Source organism: Anoplophora glabripennis, unplaced genomic scaffold (genome assembly GCF_000390285.2).
Source record: "Anoplophora glabripennis isolate ALB-LARVAE unplaced genomic scaffold, Agla_2.0 scaffold3, whole genome shotgun sequence".
Taxonomy (NCBI): Eukaryota; Metazoa; Arthropoda; class Insecta; order Coleoptera; family Cerambycidae; genus Anoplophora; species Anoplophora glabripennis.
This window is the reverse complement of record NW_019416486.1, coordinates 3,849,840-3,868,033: the sequence shown is the minus strand read 5'-3', so window position 1 is coordinate 3,868,033 and position 18,194 is coordinate 3,849,840. Positions and strand designations below refer to the sequence as shown.

The 18,194-nt window shown below is 31.4% G+C and overlaps 3 protein-coding genes across 3 annotated transcripts; 1 reads left to right on the top strand and 2 right to left on the bottom strand.

Annotated features, from left to right (window-relative positions):
• Positions 1–9,726: 9,726 nt before the first annotated feature.
• On the bottom strand, positions 9,727–11,934 carry LOC111691608. Its single transcript, XM_023454700.1, has 5 exons — positions 11,851–11,934; positions 11,621–11,743; positions 11,401–11,524; positions 10,924–11,100; positions 9,727–9,848 (listed from the first exon to the last, which is right to left on the bottom strand). The coding sequence occupies exons 1-5, from the start codon at positions 11,932–11,934 to the stop codon at positions 9,727–9,729; spliced, it is 630 nt and encodes a 209-aa protein (XP_023310468.1).
• A 177-nt stretch (positions 11,935–12,111) lies between these two features.
• LOC108917108 (protein YIPF1) lies at positions 12,112–13,296 on the top strand. The gene is made up of 2 exons (XM_018723555.1): positions 12,112–12,445; positions 12,503–13,296. The coding sequence occupies exons 1-2, from the start codon at positions 12,250–12,252 to the stop codon at positions 13,231–13,233; spliced, it is 927 nt and encodes a 308-aa protein (XP_018579071.1). The 5' UTR covers positions 12,112–12,249; the 3' UTR covers positions 13,234–13,296.
• A 746-nt stretch (positions 13,297–14,042) lies between these two features.
• LOC108917115 (ragulator complex protein LAMTOR1) lies at positions 14,043–16,925 on the bottom strand. The gene is made up of 5 exons (XM_023454688.1): positions 16,706–16,925; positions 16,575–16,651; positions 16,429–16,518; positions 16,161–16,371; positions 14,043–14,219 (listed from the first exon to the last, which is right to left on the bottom strand). The coding sequence occupies exons 1-5, from the start codon at positions 16,754–16,756 to the stop codon at positions 14,124–14,126; spliced, it is 525 nt and encodes a 174-aa protein (XP_023310456.1). The 5' UTR covers positions 16,757–16,925; the 3' UTR covers positions 14,043–14,123.
• Between the last annotated feature and the right edge of the window lie 1,269 nt (positions 16,926–18,194).

Sequence of the window (18,194 nt, the reverse complement as noted above, 5' to 3'; positions counted from 1 at the left end):
ACATAGCGCAAAAAAGGTTTAAGCAACGTGATAAAACGACAATTCCTATTTACTAATTGACGTGTTTTAGCGTTTTTGTGAAAACTCAACATAAAATAAAATACGAATTTTTTGCGTTACTTCTGAGACGCACTGTATAAAAATTGTTTTCATACATTTTACAACAAAAATCTTTTATAAATTGTCGTCTTACGAGAAAAGCTATTCCAACTAATACTTCCTTTTCCTCATCCAACTAATATTTGATACAAAAATCCATTTCTTTAATTATTTCTACTTTCTACATAGTCGTAATTGGATGAACACGATAATGAATTTATGAACTATTTAAATATTCTTAAAACGTCAGCATGACACATCAAAATTATGTGATCAGCGTATCTAATGTGCCGTACTGTGGTGTGTGACATATCAACACAACACTTAATAACACTTCCAAAGGCTTCTGCAAAAAGACACGATGCGAGATGCGTTCGTAGTATTGCGATATCATGATATTTGGATAGTAACGAGGGTTAATTATGGTAAAGGGTGACTCAAAAACGTGCCTGGGTGAATGCTTTCACTACATATTGCGTATTTTATGTATCACTACATATTTTACCTTTATTTATTATCATTTAATAATCGTATTATTATAATTTTTTCTCTGTCCTTCCCAGTACTTCGATTTAAATCTGCTGGGTAGTGTTTTTACGCCACGATAAATAAATAAATACAATGGCATATGTACATAATTTTTTTTTACAACCATATCTCTCTGTGTATCTTCCACCTCACCTATCTTTGAACATTAAAAAGCAGTACACCCTATATACTGCATAAGTGAATGATTTTGGATAGTACGAAAATTAATAGATATCATTTTTTCCCCCCAGCCTATAATAACAATAATTACAGTAGGCAACAGGTGCATAAGTCGTTTTCATTATGCAAATAAACCAGCAAACCGTGTAGTGCCTAGAGATCTAAATATAAACTAGTTCCGGTAGTTGAAATTATGAAGTGAAACGCTGTTTACACTATTTGGCCTTAGCACGAATTTAGTACGAGAATCGAATCCACTGCAATCGGATTTTATGTAAAATATAATTTTAAACACGATCGGGTTATTTTTGGACGTGAGGGGTAATCATTAAGTAGCTAAAATAGCCTAGATGTTTTTATATTTCAGTGTTAAAAAGAAATATATAATAATTTATTTACACGTGGGCGAACAGAAATAAATATCGCGATGAATTAGGATGTAGTAAAACATAGGTTCGTACTAATATTATCAATATTCAAATGTTTTTTTTATAACACATAGATTGTGCTTGCTCCAGATGAAGCAGTCACTTTGCAAGATATGTATCTATACATACATTAGAGAGATCCCCCTGAGCAACGTCATCACCTTTTTCTCCTTGATAGGCTGGTTGACGGCTCAGGAGAGCTGATCTCTCGCTGGGAGCATACACGAGGGGCCCAATAGGGCCTTAGTGCTGTAGCTACCCTCCAAGTAGTAGTAGTAGTAGTAGTAGTACTAGTAGTAAAGGGGCGGCCTCAGCCTGGCAATTAGGCCACGAGTGGGCCCTTTTTGCCTACCCCGCCGTCCCATCACCTAACCACTCTCTGCCTCTGACCCTCCTCGAACCTATATAGTTACCCTCCAAACTATTCTAGATTCCAGATATAAAATATAGAAATGCCATGTCGTGTGGATGCTGCATATCGAAAATATGTACTAGGATTGCCAAATATTCATCAAAACAATACCAACGGTACACCATCAAAATGAATGTTAGTATGGTTCATTTCGTAACTACTAACTGGGTAGTCCTTGTAGATGATTGGTAGATGGCGTAGAGAAAAAATAATATGTAGCTGATTCATATTTTCTCGCGTGGTAAATTCCATCTGTGCAGAGCTGGATTTCGAAAAATATCACAAAATATCACAAGCTCGCGATAAATAAGAATGAATTACGTATTATCCACTGCGCCAGCTAACAATCACCTACAACTACTAATACCCATTATTTAACTATATAGAGGGTGTCTCTAAAGGGCCTGTATAACGCTCCATCAGACGGTACGGCTCAAAATAAGTCGATTTAACTAAACTTACCTCAGTCCAAAAATTGATAACTGAGCTATAGAGTGTCAAAGTTGAAAAAATAAATAACATTTTCTTTAATATCTTTCGACTACTTCGAGTTAATTTTGTGAAATTTCGTATCCGAGGTTTATTCCCCAATTTTTCTGCTTAAAAAAGGTATACCTTGCTAATATCTCTAAAACTAACCGTTTTCAACAAAAAAATTGTAAATGCATAAAAAAAATTGTTTAAAAGTAATTTTTTTGTATAAGTTCCTTAGTAGCAGCAATAGTATTTTCCCACAAAATGGCTAATGTAACGCTGAAATGACTGATATATTGTTAGTGAAATACTAACGTGGCACTAAAAAGTTGTAGCTTTTTAAATGCGCCCTAATGCGTTCTTATGACGCCCTATAGAAGAAACAAATTCGTCGTTAAATTCAAATTTCCCATTCCAAAAAACCCTAGGATACGAAATTTCACGTAATCAGCTCGAAGTAGTCGAAAGATATTAAAGAAAATGTTATTTATTTTTTGGTCAATCAATCAATAATTTTGTGACAAAAATACTAGTAGCAAACGGACTGTGCCATCATATAAAAGATGATCTGTAGATATACGCTTATGTGTTTCCTACTCCAATTTACCATTACTAATTGATTTTTTATAAACATTTTTATGCAAAATAATACATATACGAATAAAACGAGAGGTCGATCGATCCGATCGGATAATTAGAAACGAAGAAAACCTGGAAAAATAGGAAAATTTTGCGTTTTTTTAAAAACTCATTACTTTGCCATTTTTAAGTTGTAAAGCTGACTCTGTGCACAAAAGTAGCGAATTATACAGGGTGTTCCTAAAAAGTGTCGCAACAGAAAACTGTAAATTCCTCTTGAAAAGAGAAACGTTGTTTTCCTCTTCCATTTTTCTCTCCGGGCTTTCGTTTTCGGGATACACGGTGTCAAAACTTTTTTTCAGATTTTTACCGATATCTTAGGAACCGTTTGAAGTACAGGACTGAGCTTTTGTACACACATTACCACTATTAATAGCTACTTGTTGCAAATGTTGTTAAATTTAGTTAAAATTGTTAATTATTACTATTTATTTTTTGAATTACAAAAGATTTTCGAAACGTTAGCAAAATGTTTGTTTTTGTTTATAAAAAGTCATTTTTCTTGAAACCGGTTGACTTTAGAGCAATGAACCAAGAGAACTCTTTTTGTGTAAAATTCATTGGCGCTTCAGAATTTGCTGTCAAATGTCAATTTTTCCAGTGGTGTAAAAGTTAAGGGGGGGAAAAACCCTTACAATACCTTAAAATCTCCACCACTGGCACGTTCAATGAATTCTAGAAGGGTGCGAAAAAGTAGCTATTAATAGTGGTAATGCGTGTACAAAAACTCAGTCCTGTAGTTCAAACGGTTCCTAAGATATTGGCAAAAAATTTAAAAAAATGAAAGTTTTGACACCATGTATCCCGAAAACGAAATTTACAGTGTTCCGTTGCGACACTTATTTAAGAACGCCCTGTATGTAGGTACTTTAAGTGTGCGGACCATTAGTTTTGGCACAACTGCAATTTAAATTTTTTGGTGCACTGTTTTGCAAAGTTTCTGGATGCGTTGTAAGTGGTCCGATTTTAATTTTTCAGCCGGATTTTAAAAGTAGAAGTAATACTACAAAAGTATATTCTAATTTTCTGATAAAATGATGCGAAATAGGTGAAAAATTCCTCCAAACATGCTCAAAAATGGCAGAGCGCGTACGCGGTCGAGTAGTGGGGGAAGGTAGGGAGAAGAGGGGCAGTGAATATATAGATATACAATTTTGAATATTGTTAGTTTAATATTATTGTAAGTGGTGATACATAATAAATAATACCAATACATGCACGGAATCACAATGATGTGGAACTTGTGAACATTCCTTGTTTTGTTCCTACATTTTTTGACATTTAGGTAGGTACGCGAAACCTTGACATCAAACGTGAATTTGAAAGTTTTCTTACAAAATGTACTTTTCTGTTTCAACGTATACATATTTAGGTGTCCTTGTTAAGAAAATTTTATTAAATTTTGTATATTCACTACTTTTACGCATAAGTAATTTAAAAAAACTAAATTTTCCTATTTTTTCGGTTTTTCTTCGTTTTTAATTATCCGATCGGATCGATCGACCTCCCGTTTTATTTATATTTCGGTTTTCTATAAGTTATCTCTTTATAGCATTCCGATTGCTTCGTTAGTTTAGGTTTTATAAGCAAAAAAAATGCGTTTTTGCATAAAAATGTTTATAAAAAATTAATTTATGGAAAATTGGAGTAGGAAACATATAACAGACTGTCTTTTATATGATGGCACAGTCCGTTTGCTACTAGTATTTTTGTCGCCTGATCAGGTAATCAAGCTTTAACCGAGACTCGAAGTACCGGACCTTAGTTTTATAAAAATAACTGTTTCTTTTGGAACAAAGATTTCATTAACTAATCTTTTATATCACAGGTGGAATAATATACATAAACAGGGAAAAACGTAAACTATTATACAAATAAATAACTAAGCATAGAGCTGTTGAGTGGAGCCAGTCCAGTGATGTAACGAGTTCTGCAAAGGGCTTGGCTGTTTTAAATATTTAACGAATTAGAAATTTAGAGTAGATGTAGATTACATCAGTTAATATTAAAACTACCGATTTCATTTTTTCACCACATATTTAGGTAGTTAAGTGCTTAGAGAAAATATAAATATTAATGAATGAGCTCATTCTGTACTAGTATTGAACTAACCATCTATTGTTGTAGTCTGAGAATTTGGCAAAAGCTTATGCGAAAGTCAAGGAATTGGAAAGGAAGAAAAATAGATCCGTTTATCAAATATCTTACTGTACAAATCGAGGTCTGAAATTTCTGGCTAAGCGATATCCAAACTCACAAATTTCATATTTTCAGATCAACCCAATAAAACTGCTGAGCAGGACGAAGCTTTAGACAGTCAGATAATACAATATTGCAAGAATTTATACGGTCGAAAAATTGATAAATTATTACCACCCTTAGCTTCTTCGAGACGGAGTAAGGAAATAGTCATTATATCTAGCTTTAATCATGAAATAGTCAAACTAGGTTATAAGTAGGTATTTAGGTATTATCTGCATCTAGTTTGATGATTACAACATACCTTCTATATATTTAATAATTTTTAACGATGTGCAGCCATCTCCTATGAAAAAATAATTTTGTAAGTCACCAATGCTTTTGATCCTTTATATACGTTCCAAAATAGATACTGATCACTAGTGACATCAATTGACTAATTTGTGCGGAACCGTATGAAACCTGGATGCTAAGACATTAATTTTATTTCGCGCTGGATGAATCACTGTTTACAAATAAACTACTTTATCCATGACAGTATCCACACCCATTACTCGTAAATCCACTCAAAGCGAAAAGGAGATAATTAATTTTACACTTTTAATTAGTCTTTTTACAGGAACAGCGAATCATAGACAAGCTTTATTTCAATACACTGCAAAATTTTGAATATATATGATATATTTACAACCAATTTTTTTTTTTAGTTAAATATTTATTCCATAGAGTAAGTAAATGTTATATTGAAACACTGGTAAGGGTATTCGGAAATTAAAAATGTGTTATATTAAATAATTTATTTAAAGAAGTAGCTGGAAATACTGAAATAGTATCCAGAGATAAGGCAATTTTCTGAGAAAATTTAAGTTAAGCATTAAGCACAATAAATCGTCAAATATAAATGCGTTGGAACCTATTTAGAGATGTTAAGCCAGGGCCTCACACATGTATCATAATGCTTTGGACGACTATACTTAGACTGAGGAAACTGTATTCATATAAACGTTTCAACCAATTATTCCATGTTGAAATGTGTAGCCGTTTATCATATATGCAGCAGATAAAAATTGCATACAATGTAGTACGAGATAAATGCTCACAAAATGTAAAGAGCAGAACATACCTCTTCCAAAATAGTAAACAGCACTTAACTTACTGCTATGAATGATTCATTATGGCAAATGTATAAATTTTATTGAAATACTTCATTAAAATTTTTATGTGGCGTTTTTATAAATTCATCATATCTTTTGTTGGCACAGAAGATTTCAGTGTTAAAAATATCTAAAAAATTATACTTGTTTACTCTTACTTTACCGTTTGTGTGGTTTCTCATCTGCAATTATGCATTTGATTGGTCCATCTTTCTCTGCATATTTTACTTTTTTAATTATATAGAATATGTTGGTTCGATTGCCAATTTTATATTTTTTTTAGTAAAAATTAACACTAGTTCAAATGAATTAGAAATCATTTCCGACTCCTTAGGGAGTGTAAATCAACTGACAGTTTAGTACCTACAGAATTACAATTGAAAAATTGTTTGCTCCTAAGAGAGTTGTAATCAAGAATAACACAAAAAAATGTATCTTAGACAAAGGTTTATTGTACATCAAAGATGCAAGGATACACAGATATATTGTAGATAAGATTGCATGTATAGGTGTGAGACCGCTTCAAAGAGGAGAGATAGAACTTCCTGTTTGCACAAGCTTCTGTTTCTCACAAGCTAACTTATTTCTGTTGACCTGTACTTATACCTGAAGATCATAACATTTGGCATGTTATTCTTGAAGCTTTTTTGCCGCAAACCATATATTTTATCTTTAAGATCTCTAAGAGCAACATTTTTCTCAGTTAGCATAACCTTCATTCCAAATTAACTTTCAGATAGAGATTATTTTATATGTCTGCAATTGATTTAATAAATGTGAAATGCTGCAAAATCTTCGTATCTGAATTCATTAAATTTTGCGACTGAAAACATACATCGGTAATAAATTTTTGAAACCGACACAGATGCACAAACCAAATTTGGACAGACTTAGCTAATACAATGCGAAACATCGCCTTAGCGTTAAAAATGTTGTCACCGCCGTTCTTAGTAGTGAAAATTCGAAATATTTGGATTTATTCAATTTTCGCGACATTCATAGGTATTGAATTTTCAAAACCGAAAGTTGCACTAACCAAATTTGGACAGGACATAGTTACTACAGTGAGACACATCGCCTTACTGTTAAAAATGATGTCACCGCCGTTCTTGTTATTGAAAATTCGAATTATTTGGAATTATTCGATTTTCGTGGTTGAAAACAAACAAACGTATTCAATGTTTGAATCCGAGAGAGATGCCCTAACCAAATGACAGGACATAGCTAGTACAATGCGAAACATCGCCTTACTGTTAAAAATGTTGTCACCGTCGTTCTATGTGGTGAAAATTCGAAATATTTGGATTTCTTCAATTTTCGCAACTGAAAACATACATAAGTTAGAATCCACCCACAATTAATTTAGTTATTTTTTGTTAATGTTGGTTAATCTATATCCTCAGAATATTCAATGTATTTCAATATTTAATTATTTAACAGAATTAATAGAGTATTAAAATATCACTTTTTTGTCAAGCATTTCCATCTTACTTAAATGTTAAATATGGAAGACATTAGACTTATATTTTATTTTCTTACTATATCCAAAAACACTCTAAACTTACAACTCCAAGCAACTCCAAAATTATTATCCATTCGCGTCATTCAAGCTTCTTATAACTTCACTCACAATCAGTGAGGCCTGTTCAATTTATTTTTTTAGGGCCTTAAATTAAATTTTCCAGCTGTTAATAAAGGTCTAAATGAATAATCTACAATAATCGTCTAACTTTCTCTTTCCTTATTTTCTAAGATCAACTTAAGCATTTAATATTTAAAAATAATATTTCTCAAGTCTCGTAACTCTTGTTTTTTAGTATTTGGATATATTCGCCGAACAAGACTCATTACTCCCTTGACAGTCTATCAAAATGAATTCGGAAGACCAGCTTGTAATATATTGGAAGGAAAGGACGTTGAAAAAGTTGCGGACTAACTACAAGATTTTTTATTTATAATTATGTATTATTATAAATAGGTAGGTACACGTTTGTGCCATACGTATACAAAATTTGAGGAAAGAAACTGGTACTGTTAAAAATAAAATAAAAACTCAATAATTCTAAAACCCTTTTTCACTGGAGTATTTATAAAATAAAGTCAATTAATAGCAACATTACTTATTTTATTTTGTTTTTCGTGTTTAAATTAGAATCCGTGGAAATAATAGATGATGACGTTTTACTCAGATAGAGGCAGAATCATGGAAGAAGTTTTTATTTTAAGTTTTTTATTTTTACTAAATAGAATTTTCCAATTCTCTAGTTATGTTTTCCTGCAGTATAGATGGCATGGGCGTAGCCAGAGGGGGACAGCAAGTTTCAAAAATGAATTATTATTACTGAACACATTTTTCATCATCCAGTCAAATAAAAAAGTGTTGAGGTTTTGAAATTTTATATCGGTAAATCGCTGATTGTGTGACTTTTTTTTAGAGTCGAACAAAAAAGTGGTTAGGTGTTAGAAGTGCGTGAGCTTTTTTAGAGGTCTCCATAGAGCTTGTAACTTTTGGCCCATCCCAAGAAAAAATCCTAGCTACGCCCATGATAGATGGCACTGTCAAAAACGATCAAAAGTACCTAATTTAAACGTAAATGTACAATTCACTGGATTTAATCGCAACGAAACGTCAATGCAAATACTTTAATATTGGCGAATCGTAAGCTGGAATGTGTATCAAAAATCAATTGCATTTGCGCATTTGCCTATAGTTACTATAGAAATATAAGGCTAATATAAATACGATCAAATACAAATACAAAAATGGCAAATATGTGTTACAAATCTTTTGGGAAAATTAAATAAAAAATGATAGGAAAACTAATGAAAAAATTAATCTTTATATAGGAAGCATTTGAACAAATGAGGATAAATTCTATCAGATAATTTTGATACTAAAACTACTTCGATGATAAATAGGCAAAATAGGTACAAAATTGCTTAATTCATTTACGCATTTAAATTGAAATTAAAGAAACTAATTAATCTAACCCAGTAATGAACTGATTATACTCAAATTTTTTATATAAAATAAAATATTGAGACACTATTAGAATATAAAATTCATCTCAATATTCAGACGTGTTATATATGTAGCTAAGCTCTTTATTAAAAATAAAAATATAATACTTTACACTCATTGCATCTGGCATAATTCCAAGCAATTTTAATTTATAGCAAAACTGTAGATTTTCTTAGGAAAATACTACTTATTTGCTACTAATCGATTAATGGCATAACATTTTTAATTTAAAAAAGTGTAGTAATTACAATAATAGCACGCCACTGAAGCTACACTATAGCACTGTATTTCAAATTTGATAATTCGTTAGTTTCTCAGGCACAGAAAATACTTTCTTCATATAACAATTTTGAAGTAAGGTGTATTTATTGCATTTTGATCTCAAATTATCTGGTAACATTTATTTAAAAACTCTCTATACATTATTGCTTTTAATTTATCAGTTATCCTGTTCTGTAGAAAATAAAAGAATGGACAGTATATGAAATATGACTATGTGGTTAGAAAAAAAAAGTATATGGATTTAAAAGCTACCCTTTATAAATTAAAAATATAAAAACAAGTAAAGAGAAAAGCATCTTTTTTATTTGTTTACTCAACTTTGTCGATTTTCCCATGCATTTCATTCTCGACTATAAATCTTCCTAACTTACCGATTACAGTATTATATTCACTATCGATTTTACGTAGCTTCATTATCTCATTTAATTTTTCTAAAACAAAAAGCGAAAAATATAACTGACATATACAAACTCAGAGTGATTCATTTATGGAGTCACACAGGCCTTGTAAGGGATCGTAAAATATGATCAGAGACAATATAGCTTCGCTCTAAGCTATATTGTCTGTGATATGCTTGTACCTCTATGACAAATTGCTTCTCTTAGCCATCAAACAGCTACATATTTTTTTTTTCAAATAACTAAAACGTTTTATTTAATTTACAAGCTACAGTATTGGTGCACAGAAGAATTATTTTTGAGATGGCAACCCAGATAATTATATTTAGAACTGCGAAAAATATGCCCACCCTTAAGCAAACATTTTTTGGGTCGGTAGCCCTACAATTTCAGATTAATCTAACATTAAAGCGGGGAGTTTTTCAGTTTTTTGTCGCATCATTCTGCAAATTATCTATAGTAGTTTCTATTGAAATCACCTATTTTAACACTCTTCAAATAAGGATCAGAGAGATACAAATTTGATAGTCCCAATCTACAGAATGGCAGATACAATTTTTTTATTAGATTATGTGTTATTGAAAATGGTTGTTATTTCCAAAAGGAAGAATATCCTCTTGAAAGGATATTCGACTAAAAGATCTGTACTCTAGGAAGCATTGTTTGTTTTTATTTATCAAATGAATACAATTTTTCTTGACAATTAAGCAAAAACCTTAGTTATCTATACAAAAAGTTTGCTGAACGCAAAAAATTGATATAAGCCCTTACTACTGAGATAAAAAAGCTGAAGTTGCAATATCAAAAATGAGAATATTTGCAAGGAGCGACAGTATTTTTCTCGATTCGGTAAACGCATTTACTTCGGTTACTATGTTAGAAATTGCACTTATACTCAGTAGTAGCATACCAATTTTCATTTAAATTGAACAAAACGGTTTACGGTTATTTGAAAAAATTGCCAACTTTGACGCCATCTATCGGCTAAAGCAAGTACCTAAGATGTAAGTTACGCTACATCATATTTTAGGGTCCATAGATATGCCTCGTCATTTATGAATCACCCTGTATATCTATCGTCATTAAGAATTACTACAAATTGAATTACCATCTGGCACAATATTATCGACGGGCTTTATTGGGGATGGCCGATCTAAACCACATTCCGTAAGTGAAGAGGGATCTCTAAAATCGTATTTTTGAGTTGTCAAAGGAAATACCCACCCATCCGGCAAGCGATGAGCTAATTTCTCCAATTTGGCCATTTTTCTCAACATGTCTCCTTCTAAAACAGGCAAAAGTGTAGAAAACAGTTTTATTTTTAATTGCAGTTAGCCTCAAATTGAATATACAGGGTGTAACTTTAAACGGAAGTCAGTTAGGGGTTACAATAGATATTCCCCAGAGTACTAACCTGAAATTAAATTTTTAAATCAAATAAACAGCCGAATTGGGATTTGGAAAAAACAAAGTTTTGATGTAAGTATTTTGTATTATTCACAGGTAGTTTCCGTACAAATTTGGCCTCCACATAAATTTACACTCTGAAAAACTTTCTGGTGTACAGAGAAAAGAAAATCCTCACCTACATCACAATACTCAACTTGATATACCGATTTCCCATTTAATATTTTATCCCATGTTATTACCTTATGATCAAGAGGCTGTTCAAAATACTTTTTACCAATTTTCTTCCGATCATCTTTTACCTGAAATGATATAAAATGGTAGGTATATAATAATTATTTTTTAAAATAGGCGAAATATGCTGTCTATATGTAATTTTCTTTTACGACATAACTTACTCGCTCTACATAAACATCCACATCCTCAACTGGAGGTTTCAATTCTTTTTTATCAATTTCCAAATATGTTTCAAAAGCGTGACCCATAGGATCCTTAAACTCTTGTTCTACTTTTAAATTTGGCTGCCTGTAAAAGTAAAATTAAAAATATTTTCCACTATAATAACTATGATAATTGCTGATTTGTGTCTAAATATAGTATATACAACATATCTTTTAATTTTAATTACGTACTCTTTCAGTTTTCGTTTAATAAAATCTTTTCTGTATGTAGTAGTATACTGACAACGTATTTTTTTCTCTTCTGAATCCATCTTAATTGAGCAAATAAATTTGGAAAGTTGTCAGACTGACACAAAATTAAAGTTTTATTTACAAGGAATTCGATTTTTAAATTGTGTATTTTTCTGCATGGTTAGTTGCCTATCCTAATCATAAGGGCAGTTTTTATTTTAAACATGTGGCGATCCTGTTTGATAATGCTGTTGTTATAATTTGACAGCTGAAGTTTCTTTATAGATAAAAATACGTCAAGAAACTGTGTCGTATAAGTTGCAATTATAATCAAGTATTTAATAGCGAAGTAAATAATGTCCGTATAATAACAGGTTATAAAAATAGAAAAAAAAATGACAAATTTGCAAGAAGTTCCAACAGACGAGCTGTTGTCATTTCACGACTACCCAACTGTTCATAGTGTTGGAAACAACACAACAATACCGATTTCAGAATCGCAAATTAAAGTAAATGATTTAAGTGGAAATTTTCAACAGTCCCCAAACAATCAAGGAGCTGGAAGTGCACCTAATATTGGGGACAATGCAGGTTTGTGTCTTGCGTAAGTTGCTTTAGATTATAGTTAATGTTTTGCCTGTATTGCAGATCCTAGCACAACAAAATCATTTTGGACTCTAGAATACTATCAGAAATTCTTTGATGTAGACACAAGAGATGTAGTCGATAGAATATTCGCTTCCATTACACCTAAATGGGACAATTCATTGAAACACCATCTGAGAACAAAGCCGGATTTATACGGCCCCTTCTGGATATCAGTTACCCTTATATTCACGATAGCCATCAGTGGTAATATCGCCAATTATCTCCACTATGCCAATACACAGTACCACTGGAAATATAATTTTCACTTAGTATCATACGCTGCAACAACTATTTGTTTGTACGTTACGTTAGTACCATTTATATTGTGGGGCCTACTAAAATGGAGTTCCCAGATTAATGACATTGAAGGACTCGAGGAAAACGTAACCCCAGGAGCTTTGGAATTAATATGCATTTATGGTTATTCTTTATTTATTTATATCCCCGTTTCTGTTCTGTGGTCTATACAAATCAATTTGTTGCAGTGGTTATTGGTGTTAATAGCAGCGTTTATCTCAGGTTCGGTTCTGCTTTTAACTTTAATGCCTGCTTTGAGGTTGTCAAGGCATAAGCTGCTACTGATGCTTGGTATTATATCGTGTCATTTATTATTAGCCATAGGTTTCATGTTGTACTTTTTCCATGATCCTAATAACGTAATTAGCACGGTTGCACCGCATCTTGCCCCTAAAGAAGTAGTAGTCCCAATTAAACCAACAAATTCATCTTAAACGTATAAATTTATTTGTATTATAATATAACCATGTTTTAGAAATATATAATATACAAACTTATTTTTAATTTTTGATTCCCTTAACTACGAACATCAGAATCGATATGTTCAAGGCAGAACGACGTGAACTACACTTATAACTTTCCATATCAGTTTGTTATTTTTAGCAGTTATAGTTCTGTCTGTATTTTGCCTTGCACACAACAAATGTTTCTTAAAAGTACTTCGGGACTTCAATTAAAACAATATAACACAGTAAAATAATGGGATATTCAGAAAACCTACTTAAAACATCCCTATAATTATTAAATAAGTGATTAGAACAATATAAAATAAAGCAATCTGATTCCATGCTGCACTTATGTAAATAATGTCATAGATCCTTTGTTGGTAAAGTTTTTTTTAACAGTTCAGTCCAAATGGTACGACTAGATCCTCCTTATGATCCACTTTAATATCATTTATTGCAGCGGCAGCCGCAGATACAGTTGTAGTTATCTAAAACAGTATTTGAAGATTGTTCAACCGGTAATGGCTCACAAAAATTAAACTGGCCATATTTCATTTATTCATTTATTTTTCTTCATAGTGATGTCTAGTTCAATTTTAATTTGATATTTACATTCCATTTTTCAAATTTAACTAAGAAAAGGATCAGCCGCCTATTTTATTTCATTTCGCAATTTTTTATTGAAATTTTTTCATCATGGAAGTTCTCTATGTGGGACTAGATATTATTCTCAAAATAATGACATATTCGTAGCAAATTTGGTTTTCAAAATATGACCACCTTAAATTTCNGATTAGAACAATATAAAATAAAGCAATCTGATTCCATGCTGCACTTATGTAAATAATGTCATAGATCCTTTGTTGGTAAAGTTTTTTTTAACAGTTCAGTCCAAATGGTACGACTAGATCCTCCTTATGATCCACTTTAATATCATTTATTGCAGCGGCAGCCGCAGATACAGTTGTAGTTATCTAAAACAGTATTTGAAGATTGTTCAACCGGTAATGGCTCACAAAAATTAAACTGGCCATATTTCATTTATTCATTTATTTTTCTTCATAGTGATGTCTAGTTCAATTTTAATTTGATATTTACATTCCATTTTTCAAATTTAACTAAGAAAAGGATCAGCCGCCTATTTTATTTCATTTCGCAATTTTTTATTGAAATTTTTTCATCATGGAAGTTCTCTATGTGGGACTAGATATTATTCTCAAAATAATGACATATTCGTAGCAAATTTGGTTTTCAAAATATGACCACCTTAAATTTCGCAAACCGTCGCTGATTTGCAAATTACAAATCATGATAGAATTTATGCCATACTGATGTAATCGCAAGAACTAATAGTGCAACTAAAATGGGTAGGTACTATTAAACAAATATTAAAACTAACCAAAATTGCCTAAATAATTACAACCAGTTTCTCCAGTCAAAACTGATTCTGCTTTATTAATATTTATAACACAATAAATTCAACAGTCTCCAATTCCTGGCCAATTTAATAAAATCATAAAATTAACCACAATTTTTTGTACAAGGTCATCCAAAACTATAACTTGGTTAATTTAACATATCGGGAAAGTAAAATATTCACCAATTTTTCACAAGGAATTTATCTTATTTATCAAAACCTATTCAATACCACATTCCAAAGATACAGGTACCAACTCTATTTTTTTTTTTTTTGTGGAACACATATACTTTTACATGTTTTGATAGAACATCTCAGGATTAAAGTGATATCTATCTCAGATTGATTTTCGAATCGTCAAGTCTTATTGAAGTGTATGATATACAGTGATGTGAACTTTGTCTTTTCTATTTGTCTACTTTTTTCAGTGTAGAATTTCTGGTCGGGCTATTTTTATAACAAACAACCCAAAATAACCCCTTTGGCACAAGGGTTTTTTCATTATTTTTTAAATTTTTTTCATGTGATAAATTGCCCAATAAATAAAAAACAACAAAAACTATGCCATAAAGAAGTAACATCTGAAAATATTAATTTTTTTCATTTACAGCACATTTAGTCATATTTCCCACATTTAGTCATATTTCCTCTAATATTAGATAGACCTGATATGTCTAATCTTTAGAAACCATTCTAACAGAAAAATATATAGGGTGTTCTTTGGAATGTGACGCTCGACTGTTTTTGTTTTTGATAAAAGAATCACATAGACCAATACAATTTGGCTATTCCTTATTCAAATAATTTTCAAGTCAAAAATTGGTAAATATGTAATAAATTTTACTGAAATAAACCTTTTTAGACGAATCATCAGTTCGAAAAAACTAAGATCTTTTTCTAAAATCCTTTTGGAAATTAACAGAAAATTTAAATGTATATTTGCTTTTTCTGAAAAATTATAAAAATAATTTTACTGCACAAACCCAAGACTATTGATACTTTTTTATCATATGTATATCTCCCTTGGGATTAGTAAACAAGCTATAAATATGTCTATACAAAAGGAGATAAATGTGAAAAACAAGTTTTATTCCATATTAACAACTTAACTCTGGTTTAAATATTAAGAAAATATAAATATAAAAATTAAAACAAAAACCAATGATTTACATATAAATTTCTATACAGCCATAATTGCTTTTTTTTATTGACAAATGATTAACTGTAACAACAAAACTATAAAACTTAAAAAAATTATAGGTATTAAAATTTTTTTCAAAAATCTTTTTTTAATACTTATGCAAGTTTTAGTTGAAACTACATTACATTCCTAAAACCCTATATTCAACATTATTCTTTAAATTAAATGACCCTATGCTTTTCAATATCCTCGAAAATTATTTGTACTTTCATCGATAATAGTCAGTATAAAACACATTTTTCTTTAAATATTATTTTTGAAAATACTCTGAATATTATTTTCTTCCAAAATACTTACCAAACTTAAATCCTCTGGATTTATAGGCTCTGTGCTCAAAACTTTTTCAGGCAGCGGTATATCCATCAAAATACAACGATTTAATGTTTTACTTAACTGCCTATTGTTCGCAAAGGCTTGTTGAACTTTAATATTATACATTTTAGTCCTTTCCAAATATTCATGCTGCTGCAAGTTATGTGAATCCAACGCAGCTACATCAATAACATTTCTAATACAAGAAAAAATTAGTTAAATCTAGTAACATTTAGCAAAAATGCATACTTACGTGGCTATTTCTTGTAATATTCTGTTAAGAGCAGATTGCTCATCAGTCTTCTTGGGTAAAGTATTAGAATTTCTGTTCGATATATCCTCACTAAAAAGGTAATCGTACTATATTGAGGTTAGGCACTTAAAACAAAAAAATTTTACCTGTTAACCCTTTGAATGTTAGTGTTATTAGAAACCGGATCTACTAAGAGATGAGTTCTTTCATTAGGTTCCCCAGACTAAAAAAAATATGTTTCAATTTATGGTATTATTGGTACAAATGTCAAACTCACCTGGGAAGAATTTTCATCCTTGCAAAAGAAGCTATAGCAACAGCCCATCATAATACTATTTCTATCTACCTACTTCCCAATCTTTTCAGTGTCATGTAGCGGCTCAAATTCCTTTATGTATTGGAATTTTCAATTCTCCAGTCATTTATTTACAATACAAAATACATAACATACTTTGACGGATGACCACTGTTGTTAACTTTGTCATAGACACAGAACACGGATGTAATTGGGAGTTGTGATATTCTGTGACTTTGTGGATTAGAGATGGGCGGAACATGACTGATCCGGTTCCTTCTCAAAGATTCTCTACAAATTTCGGATATTTACTTACGTTGCAGGATGCCGACGAATGTCCGAAGTCGTGAAAGGATATCTAGGGCTATGGAGTTAAGTGAAGACTCCGTGTCAAAAAAGTAAGCCATTTCTTGGTCACGTAAAGGCAGCGCGAATTAAGTAGAGTATGAAGAAGATGCGCGAGAAATTTGAAATGGCATAATGTTTATATAAACATAACTTTTATTTTTTTACTAATTATCAACAGTATTTTTGTTTTCTCACTTTATGTTTCTTTTACAAAGTAATTCGTACATAAATGTGATACATGTTTTTTATGTTGTTTGGTCATAAATAAAAATATCTTGTGCTACCACTTGGCAAAGAGTGTTCGTTTAAAGATAAGCGCTCACTTATTCGCGCCGAACGCAACGCACGTATCACCGGAATCGAAACAAAATATATTTTACATTGTTTTGTATGTACAGTATAGGAAAGCGCCGATGGTCTATCACAAGTTACGTGAGAGCGATAAAGTAAGACATAGAAATCCATGCGATAGAGAAGGATGGCTGTAATGAAGGCGTATCATAGTCAACGCCCATTACGCCATTCCGGCCGTGTATAAAAAAGGTGAAAAAAGTCTAATGAACAACTATAGGCCTATTGCATTGTCAAATATAAGCAAAGTTTTTAAAAAGATAATCTATAACAGAATATTACATTTTTTGGAATATCATGATCTGCTTACAGATGAACAAAACGGGTTTAGGAAAAATAAAACAACAACTAGGGCTATATATCAGGCATTGTGTGAAATTACAAGATTATTAAATGAAAAAAACAGTACCATGGCTGTATGCTTGGATTTATCCAAAGCGTTTGATTCTGTGGATCATGACATTCTGAATAAAAAGATTCAAATGTATGATATTCGAGGTGTGGCCTCAGAATTGATAAAATCTTACCTGCTGAATAGGAAGCAGTGTGTTGTAGAAACGGACGATACTGGCGCTCTCATAAAATCAAACGTAGTATTAATAGAAAGGGGTGTACCTCAGGGGTCGATATTGGGTCCTTTGTTGTATATTTTATACACAAATGACCTGCCCTCAACAGTTGATGTAAAAACTATTATGTATGCTGATGATACATCTATAATAATCGGTAATAAAAATAAGGAATACCTAAAACAAATGGTGACCGCCACATT